Source organism: Apostichopus japonicus, chromosome 18, assembly GCF_037975245.1.
Source record: "Apostichopus japonicus isolate 1M-3 chromosome 18, ASM3797524v1, whole genome shotgun sequence".
NCBI classification, from domain to species: domain Eukaryota; kingdom Metazoa; phylum Echinodermata; class Holothuroidea; order Aspidochirotida; family Stichopodidae; genus Apostichopus; species Apostichopus japonicus.
In genome coordinates, this window is record NC_092578.1 from 20,141,923 (window position 1) to 20,165,343 (window position 23,421).

General features: G+C 35.4%; 2 protein-coding genes across 9 annotated transcripts in view; one reads left to right on the forward strand and one right to left on the reverse strand.

The window, feature by feature from the left end:
• Positions 1-501: 501 nt before the first annotated feature.
• Positions 502-10,844, forward strand: LOC139959003 (tRNA (cytosine(72)-C(5))-methyltransferase NSUN6-like). 3 transcript variants are annotated; one of them, XM_071956482.1, is made up of 10 exons: positions 502-662; positions 1,162-1,278; positions 2,201-2,356; positions 2,900-3,095; positions 3,709-3,865; positions 4,399-4,559; positions 4,806-4,994; positions 6,832-6,980; positions 8,889-9,014; positions 9,536-10,844. In XM_071956482.1, the coding sequence occupies exons 2-10, from the start codon at positions 1,186-1,188 to the stop codon at positions 9,923-9,925; spliced, it is 1,617 nt and encodes a 538-aa protein (XP_071812583.1). In that variant the 5' UTR covers positions 502-662; positions 1,162-1,185; the 3' UTR covers positions 9,926-10,844. The 3 variants fall into 3 exon arrangements, with proteins under 3 accessions (XP_071812583.1, XP_071812584.1, XP_071812585.1); XM_071956483.1 differs by lacking the exon at positions 502-662 and adding an exon at positions 672-803; XM_071956484.1 differs by lacking the exon at positions 502-662 and adding an exon at positions 672-716.
• Positions 10,090-23,421, reverse strand: part of LOC139959001 (uncharacterized) — a 55,247-nt gene continuing 41,915 nt past the window's right edge. For all 6 annotated transcript variants that reach the window (XM_071956474.1, XM_071956473.1, XM_071956472.1 and 3 more), the window contains 4 exons: positions 17,623-17,702; positions 16,293-16,372; positions 15,073-15,164; positions 10,090-14,616 (listed from right to left, as the gene is read on the reverse strand). In XM_071956474.1, the coding sequence (XP_071812575.1) occupies positions 14,381-14,616; positions 15,073-15,164; positions 16,293-16,372; positions 17,623-17,702 (488 nt within the window). In that variant the 3' untranslated portion in view covers positions 10,090-14,380. The remainder of the gene's footprint in view (positions 14,617-15,072; positions 15,165-16,292; positions 16,373-17,622; positions 17,703-23,421) is intronic.

Below are 23,421 nucleotides of genomic sequence, written 5' to 3' on the forward strand. Positions count from 1 at the left end.
TTTTGTCTACATCGTATTTTACTTAAGTAAAATGCAATTGTATTCTACTTAAGTAAAATACAATTCTACTTAAGTAGAATACAATTTAGCTTAAGTTAAATTCAATTTCACTTAAGCTTAATTGTATTCTACTTAAGTAAAATACAATTTTACTATTTTACTTTAAGTAAAATGCATTTAGCTTAAGTGAAAAAGAATGACACTTTTACTTGAGCTAAATTAAATTTTACTTAAGTAGAAGTGTATTTTACTTAAGTAGAATACAATTAAGCTTAAGTGAAATTGAATATAACTTAAGCTTAAAAGAAAGTGGTAATTTTACTTAAGTGGAATACAATTAAACGTAAGTAAAATGCAATTCTAGTTAAGTGCAATTCATTTTACTTAAGTTTAATTGTATTCTACTTAAGTGGAATTAATTCTACTTAAGTAGAATAGAGAGGTAAATGTTAAAACGGCTTGCCATACAAACGGTACTCAGTCGATGTTCATCGTACATACAGCTGTGATTGCGCAATCGGGGAATCCCTTGTTGCATGCCACACACATTTTTGGTCAGCTTATGCATGGGGTTAGGGGAAACACATATGACGTAGCCTGTGACTAAATATAGTGTTGATCGCTCTCCAGAAACTCACAAATCAAGTCCTATACTTTGCAAGGTATGTTCATTTAGTTCATTACTTGCAGCATATACTGCATCGTTCTTTTGTAGAGTAGGTGTAATTGAATTACATCCACGTTAGGCTCATGCACGTTAGGCATCACAATTACACTCGCCAATGCTGGGTGGTTAGGCCACTGTAAGTGTAACATATAAGATAGCGCTGAGTTAGTGCTTAAATTACTATAAGAAGCCTTGCATATATATATGCCTTATTCTGTCACTTAGAACTGTAATTTCTGTAATTTGTCACTGATGCTGAATAGCTGTGGCAAACTTAACTAATTGTCAGATTTATTTCTCTAATTCCACCATATGTACTGTAGCTTTTGCATTGTGTCAACAGCATATGTGCTATATTATCTTAAGTACTTGGATGTTAAAAGTGCTATTATTAATTGTACTAGCTAGCTGGTCACTCAGTACTCAGACGCTTAACTACTCATATTCAATGTAAAGTACAATTTTTAAAAATACTTTATGATTTTCATTTGCAGACAGAAGTTTTTGTGAGGAGGACAATGGCTGCAAGTCCAGGTTATGATGTTCCAATCATTTCTTTCAAAGATGAAAGAGTAGTGGAACATCTTTTCTCTGAATTTTTCCCTGCAGAGGTAGGATTTTCTATCACAATACTTTCAAATGCAACAGCTTAAAGATTAATATGAGGGACAAGGATTAGATAGGGCCCCTATCAATCAAGGGAAATGAGTAAGGCTTGAGGTTCCTTATACTCTGTGGTTAGGGGCTTTGCCCCTCTCTACCTTCGTTGTTGAGCTCTTGTTCAAATATTGAGTAATGCCTCCGTATCAATACCATGAAGGAGTTCGGTAATTGCTAAGATACCTCTCAGCTTAAATAGTGATCAAAAGTTTATTGCCATGGAATATAAATGGTTATTTTTTTTTTTATCATTTGTGACATTGTCACTGAGTTTTCTCAGAAGATTTTTTCTTTTGATTGTCCTTTATGCTGCTTGCAGATATATTATATGTGCCACAAAGCATTACATGACATCAATAACTGCAATAGAATAGATTTTTGAGATAACACACTTACGTGTAGCAAATGGGAAGTTCGTATTAGGGTTGATGCTTGGCTTAACACATTCCTCTACAGCTGGTATACTTTTAGGATATAATTAAAAGATTTAAAAGATTTAAGTGGTTTGATGTTGTATGGTAACTTGCCATGTACTCTTTCCAACATAAAAGCAAGGTCAAAAAAAGTTACTGAGATTTAAAATTAAAGTGTGTGGTTCAGCTTAAATGAATGAAACTGGTGTGGAACATGCATGCATGTTGCTATCCCAACATCCAGTTTCAGGTTACTGAGATTGATAATAAAAACAAACTAGTGGGAGATGAAGTTATAAATAGACTGGTGGACTATAGTTTTGTCAGAGATAAGCAGGTTAACCTTGACGGCAAAAAAAATTTGTTTGAATTCATAAAAGCATTTAATTTCACACAATTATATATCAAGGTCTTAGATCAAGTGTTGTAGACAAAACCTACTTAATTATTTTTCTTTCAGATTGTTGAGGAGAAAGGCGAAGATATCAGTAGACAGGAATTTCAGAAACTACTGGAACAAATGAGTTACCCACCAGTATATAGTACATTGAGAGTGAACACACACACACATGATATTGATCAAATCAAGGGAGATGTAGAGAACAAATTAGAAGAGGTTAGTTCAATAAGTCTTCTTATTACCAGTAGTCCATTTTGATTTCCTTTCATTTTAATTCAATACATCTGTAGCGTGTCTCCTTGCTAATATTGACCCTTGCCTAGTCATAAATAACAGCCATTGGTCACCAACTATAGACCTGTGTAGATGCTTACAACCTGCAGCAAATATATGTATTATAACTGCTGCACTCGAAATGTAAAGTACTAACAACCTTCAGGAAACTATATGTATTATAACTGCTGCACACAAAATGTAAATACTTAACAACCTTCAGGAAAGTATATGTATTATAACTGCTGCACACGAAATGTAAATACTAACAACCTTCAGGAAAATATATGTATTATAACTGCTGCACACGAAATGTAAATACTAACAACCTTCAGGAAAGTATGCTAAGATGAAACGATAACAGAAATCACAACTTCATATACAATATGAAGTTGTGATTTCTGTTATCGTTTCATCTTTGTTTAAGGACATATTATATCTGTCGTATAGGGAATGCTTCCAATTAATTCAAATTTCTCATTACAGGCTGAATCGGACCACAGATTTGAGGTTAAGAAACATCCTGTACTTATAGATACACTCATAGTAAAAAGCCTGTCCATGGCTGGTGATGATTTCCAACCACGTTCAAAGATAGAGGTCATTATTGATCCATACTGTGGATCAGCAGTCTTACATGGTGCAAATATATTCGGTCGAGGAGTGATCGGTCTTTCTAAGGGTAACAGTTTATCATACTCCATTTATTTTGTGGTTTCAACTGTTTCTATATTATATCCAATCTACTGAAGGTAAATTCTCCTCAAGTTTTCTTAATTTTCCTAAGCATGATTGTTCATTCTTTTCCTTGGAACATATTACAGTTGGATATAACAGTTGACATAACTGAAAAAATCATTTATGCATATGTGATAAATACAGCTGTCTCAATTTCTTGGCCACATTGAAAATCCTCATTCTCATATTTAGCTGATTGACAATACACACTTACATCAATTCTGCCGGCAGTATTAGTTTTTTAGCCTTGAATTTGAACTGCTATGATAGGTGTGTAGTCAAGGTAAGCATTCATGATGCCGGTATGCAAATATTAGAGACAGAGTTCCTGCTAAGTGTGCGCAGAGTTTCTCTTACAAGCATAAGCGTACGAGGCCGGGGGGTGCAGGGGGCAGACTGCCCCCCAAACTGAAATTGTCCTGTACGCCTATGCTTACAAGTTAAAGTACTGTATGCAGGATACTGAGTTATATCAGCTGTTTAATATTTGGTGTCTTTGTTAATAGTATGCAGGACACTGAGTTATATCAGCTGTTTAATATTTGATGTCTTTTCAGGAGCTAGCCAGGGAGACCAGGTCTCAATCTATGTTGACCTAGCAGGTAAATGTAGAAGAGGATTTAAGGAACAGTATCAGAAGGAAAAAGCATTTATAGCAAATGGAATCCTAGAAACAAGCAGACAAGAGCTATTTGAAGGACATCAAAACACAAGGTATTTATTTTTGTTTTTCTTGCTCGGAATTAAATCTAAATAACTCACATTTGATTACCTAATGGTTGCATCAATGTGTCATTAGTGAACATATCAGCAATGGAGAAAAGGGTTGTACATATAATAATTGACATTTGTTTAATCTAATCAAAAGATATTTATATATTTCCTATGTAACCATAGATTTGCTCAACTTAAATATATGTGAGTCATAAATCTGAGCTTCAAATTATGAAAAAAAAAAGAATACCAATTCGAAAACCAATTTGATTCAAATTTCACTGATTTCTCTGCAATATCCAGTCCATCTTATATCAAGTGTCGTATGATGCACAAAGGTAAATTAAATTGTATGATCTCTGATGGTTACACAATACTCATGTAAATCACAAAATTAGTTAGCTCATTACCATATATGCATGCACTTATAAACTTAAATTTGACAACTGAAATTCAAAGATGTAATATAGAAATACCTAGATATATAGCTTCAGTTCTTTGATGTACAACAACTAATTATTGTTCTTTCTCAGTGGTGTAGCTGTCCGGATTAAAGAAACGTTTATTTCCAATCCCAGCCTGAGTGGTCTTCTCCCAAAGAAGGTTTTTGCACAGAAAATCCCATCTATAACTTGCTCTCATGTGCTCAATCCTCAACCAGGTGAATGTGTGTTGGATATGTGTGCTGCACCAGGTAAGGTTCTGATGTAACCCTAAGTGTGTTAGTTTCATTGTGTTGGATATGTGTGCTGCACCAGATTACTAAGGGATCTTAACAAGAAGAATGTGTGCATGCTTCATATATGTGCTGCTGAAAGTAATTTGGGGATACAGCAGTTCTTAACTTTACAAGTCATCCAGTTACAGCAATCCTCTTCAAATTGGATGTCAACATTGTCATTTGACTCTGTGTCAAATTTATATCTTTGTGAAATTATAGGAGGGAAGACTACGCACATAGCGACCCTAATGGGAAATGAAGGACTGGTAGTCGCATTGGAGAAGGCAAAGAACAAAGTCAGGATCATAAAAAAAAATGCAAGAACTTTAAATTTGAAGATAATCAAAGCTTTCCATAAAAACGCAGTTAATGCAGTTGCTCCTGGAGCTCCTGAACCATCTGCTCAAGGTAAACTTTCAGTTATTTTACGATATATTATAACATCATAAAACCTGGGTTACTTTCGTGGTACTTGATTGTTTAAGAAATAATTTGTACTCAACCACAATGTCCATGATATGTTTCATTGCTAACATCGTATAACCATTCTATTCCATTCCCATCACATTCAATCAAGTTTCTAACTCATTGTTCATAAATGAAGAAGAAGGTTATATACTATTGTTAGTAATGCTTGACTTAGAAGAACATTCACTGTTAAGACATCACAGCTACCACCTCTGTGAGTCACAATCTAGAGTCATTGAAAGTTTAGCCAGTCACAATAGGATACGAGTCACTATCTAGGGTCATTAAGAGTTTAGCCAGTCACAATAGGATACGAGTCACTATCTAGAGTCATTGAAAGTTTAGCCAGTCACAATAGGATACGAGTCACTATCTAGAGTCATTGAAAGTTTAGCCTGCAGTCACAATAGGATACGAGTCACTATCTAGAGTCATTGAAAGTTTAGCCTGCAGTCACAATAGGATACGAGTCACTATCTAGAGTCATTGAAAGTTTAGCCTGCAGTCACAATAGGATACGAGTCACTATCTAGAGTCATTGGAAGTTTAGCCTGCAGTCACAATAGGATACGAGTCACTATCTAGAGTCATTGGAAGTTTAGCCAGTCACAATAGGATACGATTCAATCAATCATATCACCAGTGTGAGTCACTATCTAGAGTCATTGAAAGTTTAGCCAGTCACAATAGGATACGAGTCACTATCTAGAGTCATTGAAAGTTTAGCCTGCAGTCACAATAGGATACGAGTCACTATCTAGAGTCATTGGAAGTTTAGCCAGTCACAATAGGATACGATTCAATCAATCATATCACCAGTGTGAGTCACTATCTAGAGTCATTGGAAGTTTAGCCAGTCACAATAGGATACGATTCAATCAATCAATCAATCATATCTCCGGTGTTAGTCACTATGTAGAGTCACTGAAAGTTTATCCAGTCACAATAGGATACGAGTCACTATCTAGAGTCATTGAAAGTTTAGCCAGTCACAATAGGATACGAGTCACTATCTAGAGTCATTGAAAGTTTAGCCAGTCAAAATAGGATACGATTCAATCAATCATACTGTATCTCCGGCAAAGCAAAACATATTGAGATGACAGCTTCAACTAACTGTGTCGGAATATTTGACCCTTCAATAGAAGAATTGTATGCAACTAGACTCATTCTTTAATCTTACATTCTTAAATGGTTTGATAGTACAGGTTTCTTTCATTCTTTGTTGAAGGCAAAAAGAATATACAAAAGGAAAAAGATTTTATGTGGTGTTGTGTGACTGTGTATACACATGTGATAGATACCCTGGGCTTAAACCTACTCAACAGGAATGCAAAAATGCATCGTGGTGCTGCGGTGCCCATGATGTAAGGTTCCCTTCTTGCAATATCATGTTTACAAGGCTTTTATGATTTGACCTGTTGTCCCCAAATGTTATGTATCCTGTATAAAAAAGGTTACAATTATCATCAAACCAAAAACTGCATGGACTTATTTTGCACTTGGTATGTGATGCATATTAGATAGTACCAGTACTTGAGGTCACCCAAAGTCAAAATCTGAAAACCATGTTAACACAATAACTCTCAAAGTATCCTTGGCTTGAAAACAAATGATGGTGTCTCATGGAAAACAAGGCCATTTGAAGTCAACAGAGGTTAATATCTGAAAATTTTGTAAACAGGTCTACAGGAGTGCAAGAATGTTGCTAATAACATGAATTCAGACCACAGTGTTACGTTAATATTTCCTATATTTGATGCTGTCCTATATGCAGGAAGGCCACCCTACAAATCTGGCTCATTTGATCGTGTGTTACTGGATGCTCCATGTAGTGGTACTGGACAGAGGGCACAGATCAGGTGTGTCAACCAAGTAGGCTTTGTTAAATCATTTCCTTCATACCAAAGGTCTCTTTTCCATAAGGTGAGTTCCGGGTTCTTTATTCTTTAAATTATCTTTGTATGATTTTCTCCGTTTTCTCCATTTTTAAGGTTAGCACTTAGGTGTAGTACATTTTCTGAAAGCATTTGATAGTCAGTTTGTATTGACAAGATAGTGCCGTTAATTGGTCCTCATTTTACTTAGAAACTGAATAAAATTTCAATATTTTGCATGTTAACATGACATTCCTAACTAAAATTAGTGCCTTGTGCTACCTTAATTTTTTAGTACTTTATCTTCTTTAAAGGCATTGAAGACTCGCCTCAAACCGCGTGCTGTGCTCTGAAAAAGTTAACGTTCTGTTGCTTGCAAGTGACGTTTTGTCCGTGTCGCTACAAAATGCAGACAGTATTGAAACGTGATATCTTAATTGTTATCTTTAGCTGGACCTGAGATGTCCATCGCTGTATTGTTTTTATATGGTGCTGTGGGTATTGACCACAGCTGTATGTACTGACTGTACACTAGTGTCTAATTACTGGCGGTAGCAAGCTGTGTGTGTATTTTCTGGGATCAATGGTGGTGTTTAACACTTCTGTTACACCTCATTCAAACTAGGTCAAATTACCGGCATTTAATAGACATTTCTTTTTGCGCGAGTCTTCACACCCTTTAGAAACATGCACATTATTCAGGGCAATATAATGCTACATTTGCCAATGCATCATCTTAAAGACAATATGCTGACAGCAAGAATTAAACTATCACACAAAGTAAGACTTGTGTAACCTCTGGGGGTCGTTTTTATTACTCCAAATATGTGGCTTGACATTGTTCTTTAAAGGAAAGATCTACTGGTATGATGTGGTCAACTCAATATTCCCGAGCCTTTTGGGCTACTTGTCATAGGCAAGCAAGTATTTGGTCAGTTTGGGTGTGTATATATGTATATGTATGTGTATATGTGTGATGCCATAGCTTGTAGTAATCAGGCTTTCATGAAGGAGAATGCTGACATTACCTGTAATGATAATACTGTCCCTATTGTTTCTGGCAGAATGCAAAGGTCAACAGAGATCAAATTATGCAAATATTGTAAACATGAAACAACTATAAAGGAATAGTGATGAGTGGTATATGTATTGGATACAGCTTGCCTACAGGGTGCATATAACTTCATTCTAAGACATAGTACCCAATCATGTTGAGACTTTACCAAAATGAATCCTTAAAGGCTTTGAAGACTCGCCCCAAACCGCTCGCCGCCCTCCAGGAAAGTTAAATTTCTGTTGCTTGCAAGTGAAGTTTTTCTCTTGTCGCTACAAAATGCAGACAGTAATGAAATGTGATACCTTGTTATCTTTAGCTGGACCTGAGATGTCCATCGCTGCTATGTACACTGTGTTGTGGGTATTGACAGTAGCTGCATGTATCGACTGTACACTACTGTCTATTACCCCCGGTAGCAAGCTGTGTGTGTATTTTCTGGGATCGATGGTGGTGTCTAACACTTCTGTTACACCTCATTAGAAATTAGGTCAGATTACCGGCATCAGATGTTTCTTTGTGCAAGAGTCTTCCCCTCCCTTTAATATGCTGTTATGGCATTATAATCATGTGCTGTGGTGCAAAATGAAGAATATTAAATTTCACAGAAGGAAATCTGGTTAAAACTGAAAAACTATTACCTTGAGATGTGAGACATGAAAGTGCTTTGATCACAATAACTGAGATATTGACTATAGTTTAACCAATAAGTCAAGTGATTGCTGGGAGGACAGTCACTCTGGTTCTGTCACTTTTCTGCATGAAACACTTTATTGGTGTGTCTGAGAAACTAATTGAGGGCTAGAACCTTTGGTAACAAGTAGTTACCAAACTGGCACAAATTGCCAGCCGTACAGCTGGTGACATCCATTAATATAATATTGTTGTTTTCAAATACCACAGGCAGTGGAGGCTGTTAAACCTGGTGGTACAATAGTCTACAGCACATGTTCTCTAACAACATCAGAGAATGAAGCCATAGTTGTTTGGGCTCTAAAGACGTTTCCGGAAATTAAGCTGGAGGAACAGGTAAAAAGCTTCTGTAATATTTCAGACTTGTTCACTATCAGGGATGGCTTAAGTTGTTCATTTAGGAAAGTGGAAGTCTGGCACTTGAAGTACCCTAATACTGCTGACTGCATACACAATTTTACCAGTTGTATGAAAATATCACAGCCAGCTGAAAGTAAATTTAGTCAATCATCTTCCTGCTGACTGGCTGAGAAGTGTCAAAGATAAAAGCACAATATTACTCCACTGCCCTGTACACCTGTTAAAGTATGTTTAAATGGAAGGAAAGTTAATATCCTAGGTTGAATCTCCCAAGACCCTGACTAGAGATTGTTATGACTCACACGTCTTATAGCATATATGCTTTCAGTTAGGCAACAGCCTTGCATTGAGATTCACCTTTACTTCATCCTAATTATTTACAGTCAAAACCAAATGACTTACCATACACAAAGAAAGTTCTGAACATAAAAGATTGAAAAAAGGTAAAGCTGGTGAATATAATTCAGATTTGAGTTGTTGAAAATTATATCTTACAGACTCCTCGTCTGGGTAAACCTGGAATTCGGTGCCATGGACTCACAGATGATCAAGCAAACAAACTTCAGCGATTTTGGCCGTCTTCTAGTCTCGCCAGTAATATTGAAGCAAATTGTGACAATGATACAATCGGCTTCTTCATTGCAAAGTTTGTCAAGGACATGCCCCCTTCCTTGGCTACACCTCCTTCCTTGGCTACACCTCCTTCCTTGGCTACACCTCCTTCCTTGGCTACACCTCCCTCCTTGGCTACACCCCCTTCCCTGGCTACACCCCCTTCCTTGGCTACACCTCCTTCCCTGGCTACACCTCCTTCCTTGGCTACACCCCCTTCCTTGGCTGTTACTGATTCCAGAGGGACTACTGAAGACTGCTCAAACACCTCATGATTGATGACTTTCAGTGCATCAGTACTTTTGTATATGTTTATTAAATTTTCATTCTTGTGCTTTCATCTGTTGGATAATATACCTGTTCCCATGGACATCTTCACGAAGGTGGTGGTGGGGGGGGGGGGGGGAGGATAAATAAAGTGACACCATCATCCAGGATATATAGTATTGCAAATGTTATCTATTCAAATTTTGTATTTCAACATTTTCCACACATTCCCTATGTAGCAAGTTTGGAATGTCAGACGCATAGAAATGTACAGGGAAAAAGTTCTATGACATGGAAATACAAGAGCAATACTGTCTGTACTCTTTAGCCTGTCTGATGGGGTTGGGAAGGGTTGGGAAGGGTGATGCATGTCTATCACATACATAACAAAGAGTAGAGGTAGTACAATGATATTCTGCTCCATGCAACCCTAATCATTAAATAAGTAGAATACTCTTTATTTCATTTCATGGATTACCTTAAACAACACAAATAGATATTAATACTGACATTTTTTTTGGACTAAATATATAAAACATTTAGTTTTTTTCTTTATCATAAATTGTTTCTGTACACAGATCTATTCAGCCAATAATAACAAGGCACTCTTACTTATTCTCAATTTAAAATGTTGGGATGTATTGATAAATGCAGAAATATTATTAAAAGTGACTCACAATGTAATTTGGAGAAAGAGTTTAATGTAGAGAAGTGAAACCTTATCATGTTTATGTTTATAAGTAGAACCAGAAATGCATGTATTACTACAGTTCGTATGGAGTACAAGGTTTTAAACCTTCGCTCATGTCAAATTTCAAATTCTAAAAGAGTATCCTGACCCTCGAATTGGAAAGCAAATGTCAGCCTACATACTGTACTGCAATAATAATGTCCTACTATATATCAATAAAACATGGTCCATCACTATATATTGTCTCTATACTAGTCTTTGGTTAACTATTCAAAAACATCATAAAGTTTGCACAATGGGACTACAATAAACTTGGAATTGATAGCCATACAAAGGGTGTCATACCCAATGATGAGTTATGCTAAATAAATAATAGATATGAATCAATTCTTCTATGTAATAGGAGATGACAACAACAAACTCAGTCAACATAAACTATAGACAAACCTGATGCACTTCAAAAGATTCTTTAAGCAATTGTACAAGGATATCAACAAAGTTTGAAAATGTCTTTGAAATATCTTGGAAAGAGATCCTGGAAGGAGACTGAAATATTTTAAAATGAATAAGATTTTAAATAGGTGCAAACGTAAAGACAGTTCTCCATTTGGTGGGTTAAAAAGAAAATATGTCATTGTTATGTTTTATAGTTCAGAAATGAAGAAACAACAGTTGGAACAATTAAATCTTAGTATGCACTTTTACTAAAGCCTGATATTTTTGGTTCTTATGTTTTTTATTTTATTGATATTATTTTTTAAATGCAATGCTACAAGAACTTAGTTTAGGTAATTTATGCATCTGTTATGCCAATTATATATAGTAGCACTAGCACACACACACACTTCATTTTTTTGGTGCATAGATGGTTAAGAAAAACAAACACATATCAGTTACTGATCAGCATTCTAAACTGCAATAAGTTGTCAACTAGTTTTTTTTATTATATGTACAGCCACAAGTTTTCCAACATTTTTCTTTCTTTTAAGAATAGTTTATCTTCTTTACTAGAAGTCTGAGATAAAACTTTGACAACTCTATATACAGGCATGAAAATATGACTGATCTTTACAGTTACAAGGTCACTTACCACAGTTTCATTGCAAGGCTTTGAACACAATGATAAAGGAAACAAAAAGATATGGAAGCACCAATCACTACTATCCAACGATACATGTAACACCTCTGATACATGTGCATAACCTTCAATAGTCCCAAACATATACACACACCTTTCCTTCTCCATGTTGACCATTTCTCAACCAAAGAAATTTGCCTAAACATGTGACAAATAACTAAGTGGTGCAATCAGCAAAAAAAAACATAAGGATGAAACAAATTTAGAGTCCATAGTCAACCCCTTCTGAGAAATGATGAATATGTTTGCGATAACATTAGACAAGGCATGTTAGAGACACCAATGTTCTCCCTCAACTTCTATAGTGCCCTGGAAGTCTGTTACCATTTCCCTCACTGCTACTGTATGTTCACTGAGCTGCTGGAATATCAGGCCATGACCTAGTAATGTGTTCAATATCAATTACTAGCTGTGGGGTTTCTCTTGGTAATCAAGTTTGTCATCAGTGGCTACACCCCCCCCCCCCCCCTCCAAGCACTCAAAGAAACTGCTTAAAATAATTTAATAAGTTAAATACTACTCTTGACATCCATGGCCATGCACTTATTAACATATCTCCAAAGCAATATAAACATACTGCTGGTACCCACTTCATATATAACTTGAATGTTGGGCCTTAAGATAGCTAGTAAATCAGAATAAAATACAGTTGTTGGACATTCCCCGTTCTTCGTCTGTACCCATGCTTATAATCTTGCCCAAGAGAATGAAAGTTTTCTGAAGCTGACAAGGACTCTGATTTTACACTAAAAATTCTCTATCAAGTGACCAAGACGTTTGCATAAAACAAGGATCTCTCATTGAAGTCAGTTCATTGTTTACAAGAAAACATAGCAAATACATTTTAAATTTTTCAAACAATTTTAGAGGTTGGGTCAAAGTTATCTCTTGTTCTGTCACTGATATTTTAACCTCATCTCGTGCCTGATAAATTTAATTCCACATGTGTCTTTCAGCACCCCTTCTCTCTTTCTCTTTCTAAATAAATTGTTCACTAAGCATAACATATTTGATGTGTCTTTACACCAGCACCCCTACTCTCTCTCTCCAAATAAGCAATGTTCACTAGCATAAGCATTGCCATCCACACATATGCATTTGTGCTTGATTTAAGGGCTGGCATATCAACATTTTGACAGATTTAACCTCTGAAGAAGAAATCTCCTATCAGTATATACTGAAATCACTGACGATATCAACTGGCCTAAATCAGACTAAGTTTAATTCATTACTGAAGTTACTCAGAACTGTTAACAGGAAAGCTACTGCTACCTCAAGGTGGTTGTATTTTCTTACAGGTTTTTACATACTCATTGAAAAGCAAGCAACCTGGAAAAGATCTCTGGCTAAACTATCAAGACATTCCAACCCTATTAGAATGTTTGAAAGGTATCTTATGCTGGCTGGAATTGATTGCTTAATAAATAATGCTGAATTTTCATTTGCATCCTTAGGTCAACCCCACATCTTCATAGCATTTTGTATTGTAAGATATGAACAATTCAATTTGGGAGCATTGTTTTAATTCATCTGGCAATAGCATGATGTCATCATGACAAATTCTACTGAAAATGTTTTATGCTTTTCTTTTTATAGGTTATAGCTCATTTATTCACACAGGGAAATAGTATTTCTTCAAATAAGTTGCATTCAAATTAAATTCTTGATACAGAAAATGTTGACAGCTAGGAAAGTTTTGACAAAGGTATCAGGCTTCAAGGATATATTAACAATTAGGTTACAATAGGATGGTAAAGTGTGTGAACAACAATTGCAATTAGGACATCACAGACCACCTATGATTCCCATTAGGGAAGAATCGAGGCTATCAACCATATCTTGAGTTAAGGACACATATTGAGATTGGGTTTTCAACAAACAGTGTGCAATATATTTCTCTTCCATAAAAGTGTCCCAGGGTCTGCCACTAGGATATCCCTGAATTTAATAAATGCTTGTTTTCACAATACAACTTTTTTAGAATCTAAGATTACGTGTGATTTTGTTAGCAACATTTCTCCATTAGCTCTTGCACTGACAAATATGTATAATGATAAAGAATACATTCTGAAAATACCTGTTTGGGAAATCTAATCCGAACCATGGAAGACTACCAGATCGCTGTATACGACCTGAAATTTCAACTGCATCAAGCTATACTTAACGTGCATGACATGATATTAAATGTACCACGTTTGACCTCACAATAAGATGAAAAAGAATCAACCTTTAATCAACACTCAATAGGATGGGAGGACTATCTTCCAACTACGATATATTTCATCTTTTGTTATTTAAATATGTTAAGATACAACTTAATCTTACACCATAAGAAGCCATGGCTGCAGTGGTGATTGACTTCTTTGATAAGACAGTAAAACTGATGTTTGCTTGTCTTTGTTTATTTCATGAGTCTCTTGTTTTATATCAACAAGTCCATAGCTGTATATCTATAGAACAATTGAGCAATTGGAAGTGTTAAAGCTCATTTAAATTCACCTCATTGGTTAACACAAGTCCTGAGTTATCTTCTCTGATAAGCCAGCTCTTTTTCTCTGTTGCTATCTTACATCCAATATCAGAGCAATGGAAGCATTTATCCAGCTACAATGAAACCAAATCCATGTTTTAGGCTCAGTAAGTTTCCGAGTCGGATGTATCTGCTGCACTGTCAGCCCTGCTTCGATTGCCATCAGTAAGATCTAAACTATTGGAAGTCCGGGACCTTCTTAACTCTCCTGTCAATGCCAGGGCTATTCTTGACTTTGAGTTGAAATTTTCGGGAGAGAGGGGTATCATGTGGGCCAGAATAATTGCCAAACAATCTGCCACTTTATCATTAGATGCACAACTAAGTGCTGGAGTATACCCTGCATAGTGAGAGAGAACAATAAGGTTATGTTGTAATGCAAATCAACTATGTGCAGATGTTTGGCTTTTAAAAGATTTATGTTTACAAACTTTTCTGAGAATTTGTTGTTCAATTCCCTCCTGAGCAGTGTTATTCTGTATATGTTGTTTTACCATTATTTTTACTTGGTAACACAACTGTTTGGTAGTAATTACTGATACAGTCATCCACTCAAAAATATCTTGATCAAGCAAATGGTTTTCTAGTATTATCAAAAATGATAAGCAAAAAGAATCGATAGCCAGAGTACACAGACAGGAACATATTTACTAAACTTCCTTAACCATTGTCTCAGACCTCTTCCTTTCCTCTTGTCCAATTTTAATATCCATAATGGACAGACAAACATGACATTTCTCAATATCCTGATGTAAGACTATTACAGAATGCTGTAAATAATATTATTGGAACTTGCCTTTATTATCCACAGCTAATAGACTGGCTCCTTTGGTGATAAGCTCCTGCACAACAGATACTAGACCATTGCTGGCTGCTATATGTAGCGGTCTGAAAAGAGAAACATACTTCCAGATTAAACAGAAGGCATGTCCCATACACATGTGCATCAAGGAGAACTCCAAATTAATAAGTGTTATCAATATACTTGATATTTCAAATGCAATGGTCAAACATGGTGAGCTCAAACCTTTTTCAAGGTCAAACCTGGTTAATTCTGTTTGTTAGTGGAAAGCCAAGAATTTCAGAATGTTTGCATTCCTACTTCCGGAAGGACTCCTGTACATTACAAAATTACAATATCAAAATAATTACAACATCAAGAATAACAAGTATTAGTTCTGCATCTGTGCCAAGACAATCAAAGATTGCAGCGGATTGTTTAAAGTGATATTATTGTTCCCCATAAAAGTTTCATCACCACTGTGTAAGAGACAGATCTACTTCCTAAACTTATCATCCATCTGATATTGTTCCCCATAAAAGTTTCATCACCACTGTGTAAGAGACAGATCTACTTCCTAAACTTATCATCCATCTGATATTGTTCCCCATAAAAGTTTCATCACCACTGTGTAAGAGACAGATCTACTTCCTAAACTTATCATCCATCTGATATTGTTCCCCATAAAAGTTTCATCACCACTGTGTAAGAGACAGATCTACTTCCTAAACTTATCATCCATCTGATATTGTTCCCCATAAAAGTTTCATCACCACTGTGTAAGAGACAGATCTACTTCCTAAACTTATCATCCATCTGATATTGTTCCCCATAAAAGTTTCATCACCACTGTGTAAGAGACAGATCTACTTCCTAAACTTATCATCCATCTGATATTTTGTTATAGAGTCCACCTGTCACCAAATGTTACAGAAACTTGATAAGGACATTTAAATATTAAATCTATAACTCCTTACAGATTGAGATTAAAATAACATCTTCAAGTGGACTATAAATTTATGAAATGGAAGTTGGGACAGTACTACAGTGCATTTGTTGGCTCACTATCTCCTTACAACTGTTCTAATTATGTCTAAAGCAATGTAAGGTATTCTTTGATAGAGACTTAATAGCAGATAATATCACCCAGCCATATTTGGTAGTCTTATTTGGTCACCAGTCTTCTTTTGAGGCTAGGGACTGTCCCTACCAGTTCCATCTTTATGATTACTTACGTCTTGCCATCTTTATTTGCTACATTGAGTACTGTCACCTCGGCCTTCTCCAGAATCTTTAGAGCACATCCTTCCTGCTTCTAATTAGCATGAAATGATAAGAACAGATAACTGTATTGTGTTGTGTAAGCTCATTAGTGCAAAATTCATGACACATAAACATAAAAAACACACTCCTTCCTCTCTATCAATGAAAGAAACTCATTCTTTGTCACTTTCCTGCTAGCACTTCTCCTTAGCCTTTCCTACTCTCAGTATACAGAACAGAATCCCTACAAATGACAGGGATTATTAAAGCTACATTTTAAATAGCAATGCTGAAGTTTGCAAATTCGATAAATAAAATACTCAAAGAACTACAACTCTCTTTAAAATAAGTGCATATCGTTGCACTCTTGTAACAATTTGTTGATTTTGTACACATTTGTGGATTTTTACATTATATATATGGCATATCAGATGACCCAATCTGAGGCAGAAAGGCATGAACAAAACCTATCAACACCAGTAAGCTTTTTTCTCTTGCCTATGGAGAGGATGCTGTTCAAACACATGTTACCATCCCAAAACACATCCAAACCTGTAGTCACTACTTCTGGATAATTATGACATGAATGGAATAAATGCGATGACTGACTATATAGTCTGACTGACTATACTATACTGACTGACTATATAGTCTGACTGACTATACTATACTGACTGACTATATAGTCTGACTGACTATACTATACTGACTGACTATATAGTCTGACTGACTATACTGACTGACTATACTATACTGACTATACTGACTGACTGACTATATAGTCTGACTGACTATACTAACTGACTATACTATACTGACTGACTATACTATACTGACTGACTATAAAGTCTGACTGACTATACTGACTGACTATACTATACTGACTGACTATATAGTCTGTTCTATTTGCAAAAGGAATCAACAGCATTCTAACATGGGTAATAATACTTTTACATACCATTACAGATTTCTCATTAAGACATGGATTTGTTTGGTCTGCATTTTTTGACAAGAATTAATTTTTCACTTACAATATGGCAGTCCCAGGCTTTTCACACTTTCATGTCAGATATTGCTGTTTTGTTTTCAGGCATGAGTTACTACCAGTCCTACTGACGGCAGTCAGCCTACTATCCATATAGATATTATAGGATATCATTATTCCTAATTTAAGGTTCTTTTGGAAACCATAAACCACCACCCAGACATTTTCAAACCACATGCCATTTTTATTGAATTCACTTTCAAAGTACAAAGCTAGACTAGTGACCTGCATAAGTCAATTAATGAATAATAGCTTACCTGCATACAAGCAAGATGAAGAGCTGTGTTAAGTTCTCTGTCTGAAACTGACAAGTCGACTTCAGAAGATGTTATTAATTCTGAGAGTGAAGAAAAGGTAAAGAATTTCTAAACAATTCATGATAAAAGGCTGCTCTTTGTAAGTTTCCATTCTGATCTGAATGACAAGAAATCACACAAAGGAGTCTTCCAAACATGTAAGGCCGACAGGATAGCTAAGCAGAAGTAAGAACTAGTACAAATAGCACAGATTATGGCAATTGAGATACTTTTAGTCCGTTTATAACGTAAACTGTTTAATCGCTTCCATATATTCATTTCTGTTTGGGAGGCTAAACCATTGTTAAATGAATGAATATTCATATCTGTTTGGGAGGCTAAACCATTTTAAAATGAATGAATATTCATTTCTGTTTGGGAGGCTAAACCATTGTTAAATGAATGAATATTCATTTCTGTTTGGGAGGCTAAACCATTGTTAAATGAATGAATATTCATTTCTGTTTGGGAGGCTAAACCATTTTAAAATGAATGAATATTCATTTCTGTTTGGGAGGCTAAACCATTGTTAAATGAATGAATATTCATTTCTGTTTGGGAGGCTAAACCATTGTTAAATGAATGAATATTCATTTCTGTTTGGGAGGCTAAACCATTGTTAAATGAATGAGTGTATTAAGAATGGAAAGTTATAGAGAAAATTGAATCCCAACATGTTAATGTCAACTATCAATGTATTTACTTCATAAAATCTTATGAAATACCAAAATCAATCACACACATCAATAGGCTGCTCCCAGCTATTATGTTACCGCTCAAGACATTTTGCAGAAATGTTATCAGCTCATGATGAGATCATAAATATCAGTTATCTTGGGCTTGTAGTACCACAGCCAGAGTCTACTAGACTTTCAAATTTAATTCTATTATGACACAATCCAGTCGGAACAAATTGGCCATAAAGAAAAAAGGTTGAGATGTTGCTCAGCACACTGGTATTTTTATACATTGAAAGAAATCAATTGAAAACATGAAGACGGAATACCACAGCATCAATGAAGGAGAAAAGAAATTTAAAGAGCGTAATGTCAAAACTTTTCCAGTTAAGTACAGGCAGGCAGGCTTGGCTAAGTCTGTTCATTATGAGGGTTTGACTTTTGAAAATAACTGCAAAGAAAGAACTGATTGATAAGTATGATAGTGAAAACATTAAATGGAATGTGATGTTTTGGAGTTGATGTTAATACAGCACATAATGTACCTTTGTGGCCAAGTTTCAAAGCAGTGCAGTAGTTTCATGTTACAGTAATTGACCTGTGTAGTTTCAAGGCAGTACAATAGTTTGATGTTACAGTACTTTATAATAGACATAGTTTCAAAGCCGAACAATAGTTTGATGTTACAGTACTTAATAGACCTTTGTAGTTTCAAAGCAACACAATAGTTTGATGTTACAGTACTTAATAGACCTTTGCAGTTTCAAGTAATTCCATAGTTTGATGTTACAGTACTTTATAATAGACATAGTTTCAAAGCCGTACAATAGTTTGAAGTTACAGTACTAGACCATTGTAGTTTCAAAGCAGTACAATACATTTCAGTTCCTAATGATACATTAAATCTGGCTGATATATTTAGAATTATTAACTTTCATGAAGCCTTATCTTTCAAGCATTTAGTGGATGATTATTAATATGGTCTACTGCTTTTTTTACCAAATTCTAAAACTATCAGTTTCAATGGGTAAAGTAAGCCACTGTCTTTAAAGCATTTGTTAAATAAGCTTGTGTTTAATAATTCAATGTCTTTCAAGCACTAAATGGAAAGTGATTTAAGTAGTGTACTGCTTTGTGACCAAATTCTAAATCTATTAATTTCAGATCAACTGTACAAGAAATTGCAAGGTTATAATACATTAAAAATACTGAAAAAAAGTTTGACAGTTTATCAATACACTTTTTTTCTTTCAAATATTTAACAACTGTCAAATGTTTCCAACTTTACAAACTTCCAATTAACTTTAATTATGAAGAATAAAGTTGATTTTTCCCACACAATTTTGACCAAGGAAGGACATGAGTTTTGTCATTCAACCATTGTGTGAGTTATTTAAGATGTAAGTACTGCATCCCATTTTCACAACTCAAGCTAAGAGAGAAATAACTAATTATTTATATTTCAGAATTGGCTGTGCTAGGATTTTGATCATACAAAATGACAAACTGTAAAACTATATTTAAGACTTGATATTAAGGTATAAATTCAGTATGGGCCTGGTAAAATACTAGAATAACTACATGTACCCATTTTGCCCAGATACAAGTTAGATGATTTTAATAGACATGTTAGGGGACCATGTTTCTTATTGAGAGAACAAGGACTGATTGCATTTAAACCTAACAATTGCAGACCACAGATTTGCATATAGTTGCCATTATTCAGTGATTGATATGCTGTTCAGCATTGTGTATTCAGTTTTCTATAAGGTACGATGGGTAATACTTTAACAACCGCCCAAATGCCCAATCCATTGAACATCAAACATCTTGTGTCGTCTCAAAAGACAAACTACCATGGATTTTATTGTGGTGCAGCTGCAGCCTAAACATGCATCACATTTGGGTAGCATACAGTACCTTGTGCATTATCAACATCTTTGTGTAGGATAGCATACAGTACCTTGTGCATTATCAACATCTTTGTGTAGGATAGCATACAGTACCTTGTGCATTATCAACATCTTTGAGTTGGATAGCATACAGTACCTTGTGCAGCCTAAATATGCATCACATTTGGGTAGCATACAGTACCTTGTGCATTATCAACATCTTTGAGTGAAGGATAGCATACAGTACCTTGTGCATTATCAACATCTTTGTGTAGGATAGCATACAGTACCTTGTGCATTATCAACATCTTTGAGTGAAGGATAGCATACAGTACCTTGTGCATTATCAACATCTTTGAGTGAAGGATAGCATACAGTACCTTGTGCGTTATCAACATCTTTGAGTGAAGGATAGCATACAGTACCTTGTGCATTATCAACATCTTTGAGTGAAGGATAGCATACAGTACCTTGTGCGTTATCAACATCTTTGAGTGAAGGATAGCATACAGTACCTTGTGCGTTATCAACATCTTTGAGTGAAGGATAGCATACAGTACTGTACCTTGTGCATTATCAACATCTTAGAGTAGGATAGCATACAGTACCTTGTGCATTATCAACATCTTTGAGTGAAGGATAGCATACAGTACCTTGTGCATTATCAACATCTTTGAGTAGGATAGCATACAGTACCTTGTGCATTATCAACAGCTTTGAGTGAAGGATAGCATACAGTACCTTGTGCATTATCAACATCTTTGAGTGAAGGATAGCATACAGTACCTTGTGCATTATCAACATCTTTGAGTGAAGGATAGCATACAGTACCTTGTGCATTATCAACATCTTTGAGTGAAGGATAGCATACAGTACCTTGTGCATTATCAACAGCTTTGAGTGAAGGATAGCCTAACAATGTTGAAGGGTTGTCATGCTTATTGTGTATATGCTGGGAGTGCAGATCTTCATTACATTTAAATAATATTTAACAAAAGTGGCCACATATCTAGAGTAAGTTACATTCATATCACACAGCGTTCATTGTATTCTCAGAGGTACATATGACAATACAGATTGAAATCCTTCACCAACACAGAATTTCTCAAATCATCCTTTTGGTGTATAGGATTGCAAACACACCCTGGAATAATAAATAATTTGTTTCCTTTGTATAAATATGAAAACCTGTGAAGTAATGTATCCCTCCGTTCTGCAGGTAAACTCACCTCCTTCAGATGAAACACACTCGGCCATTTTGTCCAAACAGTGACTTCCAACTATGTAGTAAGACCCTCACAGTACAATATACCCAGTGACTTCCAACTATGTAGTAAGACCCTCGCAGTACAATATAACCAGTGACTTCCAACTATGTAGTAAGACCCTCGCAGTACAATATACCCTCTGCAGAGGGTTATTCACAGTATGAGCAAGTACTCTCAACACAACTCTGCTGGGAGCTGCCTTTATTAACTAATATCAACGGCTATGTACTATTATGCTATGATAAAACCCAAAAATATCCACAGTGCAAGGCAGAAATATGACTCACAGAAGCCAGACACAGACACACTATGTCTATCACAGCTGCAGGATAGCCTAGCTACTACACACATGGCAGACTATTGATTCTAAAACACGCCCAAATCATTCTACACAGCAATGCTTCTTCACAGCATCAACACAACATCCTTGAATATTTCCTTTCTATTGGTTTCCTGTATCTCTGTGTCAAACTTTCCTTCTGACAGGCTGTGGTCTGATCACTATCATTATAATACACTATGAGCGGTTGCTGCCACAGAACCAGGTTTATATCTGCTTATGTCTGTACTGCATGTATGACATATGGCACAGAATTAGGTGCATTGAGTCAATCATGAAATATGCAGCAGCGGTAATAAATGGAATAAGCAGAAATTGTCGACACTAACCTCGTATGTTGGCTCTGCTAAGTTTGAGCTTAAAAGCAATTTCAAGCATACATTGAAGGAGCAACATGAGTGTTAAATACTGTACACAATTCACATAATTGGTGTTGTTGACTAAGATACATTACTTATCTTGGGAGAGGAGATGTATAATCATGGTAAAGAAGAGGAACAGAGGTCTCAAGTTGTTTCATGGATATTGATCCCTCGAAAATTTCCATTAAAGATATTATGAACAGAGTTGTCAACTTGATTTGCTGCTCTCAACTTAGGGCACGTTCAAACAAAGTACTTACCTTACCTTAGGATTTAAAATAATCATGTTTCTGTTTCAATCATGTTTCTGGACTAACACTGATAGATTGTACCATTAATATATATACCACTAGAATAAGCAAAACCAAATAGAAATTAACAGCAGCCTGGAACACTCCAAGATGTGCTGTGTAATTACATAGAAAGCTGAGCAGTTAGAAACCACTGCAGTAAATTATTGATAAATAATGAGACATGATATGAAAGACAACTTGGCTTTGTGTTCCCCTCACTGTCGCCCCCATACCTTCTTCTCCTCCTCCTCACCATGCCCTCCTTACCTTCTTCCCCCTCACTGCCTCTCTGTACCTCCTGTGGAGCATTGTTCACATATTAAACTTGAAGGAATTTGTTGGGAAGTGGGCTTAGGTTGAATGGCAACAACTTCTTTGATAAAATATGACTGATTTTATAACACTTGGGTACATCTCAAGTTGGATACAAATTTTCAACATAAATTACATTATAATTTACTAACATTAATTACATTACAACTTACTAACATTAATTAAATTAAAATTTACTAACATTAATTACATTACAATCTACATTAATTACACTATAAATTAGGAACTTTAATTACATTATAATTTATTTACATTAACTACATTACAGTTTACTAACATTAATTACATTAAAATTTACTAACATTAATTACATTAAAATTTACTAACATTAATTACATTAAAATTTACTAACATTACAATTTACTACATTTATTCCTCAATGAAATTTGGATTTTGATATCAAATATTATCAAAACTTTATCAAAATAAACATGCTGCCTGAATACAGCCCCAAGGTAAACTGGAAAGATAATCCACAATGGTTTTGCATGTTCATGAAATGACCTCTGACTTTTGCAATGGCACATTAACATAGAAGCAAACATCAGTTATACAGTAGCAACACACTAGTCTAACCACTGATGGATCAGTTATA